Source organism: Plasmodium cynomolgi (genome assembly GCF_000321355.1).
Source record: "Plasmodium cynomolgi strain B DNA, scaffold: 1010, whole genome shotgun sequence".
NCBI classification, from domain to species: domain Eukaryota; phylum Apicomplexa; class Aconoidasida; order Haemosporida; family Plasmodiidae; genus Plasmodium; species Plasmodium cynomolgi.
The window spans coordinates 1-1,411 of NW_004193131.1; the positions used below are offsets into that span (position 1 = coordinate 1).

At 27.6% G+C, this 1,411-nt stretch overlaps 1 protein-coding gene across 1 annotated transcript; it reads right to left on the reverse strand.

Annotated features, from left to right (window-relative positions):
- Window positions 1-295: 295 nt before the first annotated feature.
- Window positions 296-1,216, reverse strand: PCYB_006460 (CYIR protein; the record flags this gene model as incomplete). Its single annotated transcript, XM_004228067.1, has 1 exon — window positions 296-1,216. A coding segment is annotated over one exon (921 nt), but the record flags the coding sequence as incomplete, so codon positions are not given.
- Between the last annotated feature and the right edge of the window lie 195 nt (window positions 1,217-1,411).

Genomic DNA, 1,411 nt, shown 5'->3' on the forward strand with positions numbered 1-1,411 from the left:
CTCTGTTAATGGATTACGATGCATTTGTTTCCTTCCTAACAATTTGTTTATCCAGGTTCCAGTCGGCGTAAACTAATGAATATAAAATATATATTTTATTTATAGAATTTATAATTTTATTTAAAAATTAACAGAATTAAATGTAAACTAAGACGTTTCATTTTTCAATAACAATACTAATTACATTGTACGCTAGAAAAGAAGTTACTAATATTCCAGCAACTGAGGAACCAGTAGTGATGCTTTTTGTTATTGTAGATGTGGGAGGATCATCTGAAGAAGTTGAATCACTACCCATTTGAGAACTCATTGTGTCTACAAAAAAATCTTTTGAACTAGGATTTTCTGCAAGAGAATCTCTTAATTCCTCAACAACTGAATCGATAAGAGTTTTTGAGTGTCTACCTTCAGTTGCATAATTTTTTTTAATGGTTTTAGTTGTTTCTGTATTTTCTGAACTATCTAAAATGTTAATCCTGGATAAACCGGAATCCCTTGTTTTATTGAGATATATATTTGAAGTTCTTGCTCTATCCTGAGGAACAAGTTTAGCTAATGCAGATGGTTGTTCTTCAGGTCCTCTTTTTACTTCTGTAAACTCTCTACACTTATCACATTGTATACATTTATATGAGGATAATTTTTCGTGATGTTCTATTTTGAATAATGTAGAAAAATAACTACAATCCAAATTCTTCCCTTCTCCATTATAGCAATCAGAATATGCTTCCTTATATGTACTAATATATTGGTTTATGTAATTATAATATTTTTCATCACATGTGGTTAGGTCATGGGCAGTATCTAGCTCAATATTTACGTAATCCTTAGAATAATCAAACAGCAACTTATTCTTGTTAAAAATAACTTTATCTATTGGGGCATAGACAAATGGACACACTATAAAATATTCTGGAATACTCCTGTATAGCTCTTCATAAATCATGTTAATAATTCTTGAGAACACAGCTTTATTATTTACTTTGGGATATATCTTATCACCTAACCAATAATACAAATACGAACAATATTCATTATCAAAATTATTTTGGCGATTTCCTTTTCTATTATATATAAAACAGAGAGCCTTTAGAATTTTATCAGATATTCCTTTAAGATTATACAACTGATAAGTTTGTTTAAATTCTTCACTTATGTTTGAGTAAAAATCAAGACTTTCGCACCCTTTCTGTCCATTTTCAAAATAAGAATACATAATTTTGGATGTAAATTTTTTATATCATCTTTCTGAGACAAAAGATATAAAAATAGTATATATAATATATAGAGAAATATATAAAATATGATATTTTATAATATAACGTATAAGAAATTCCTTATCCTAATATATAAGTATAATAGACAATATAAAAGAGCTGTATACCGTTAAATGTTTAGCCATTACTATGTT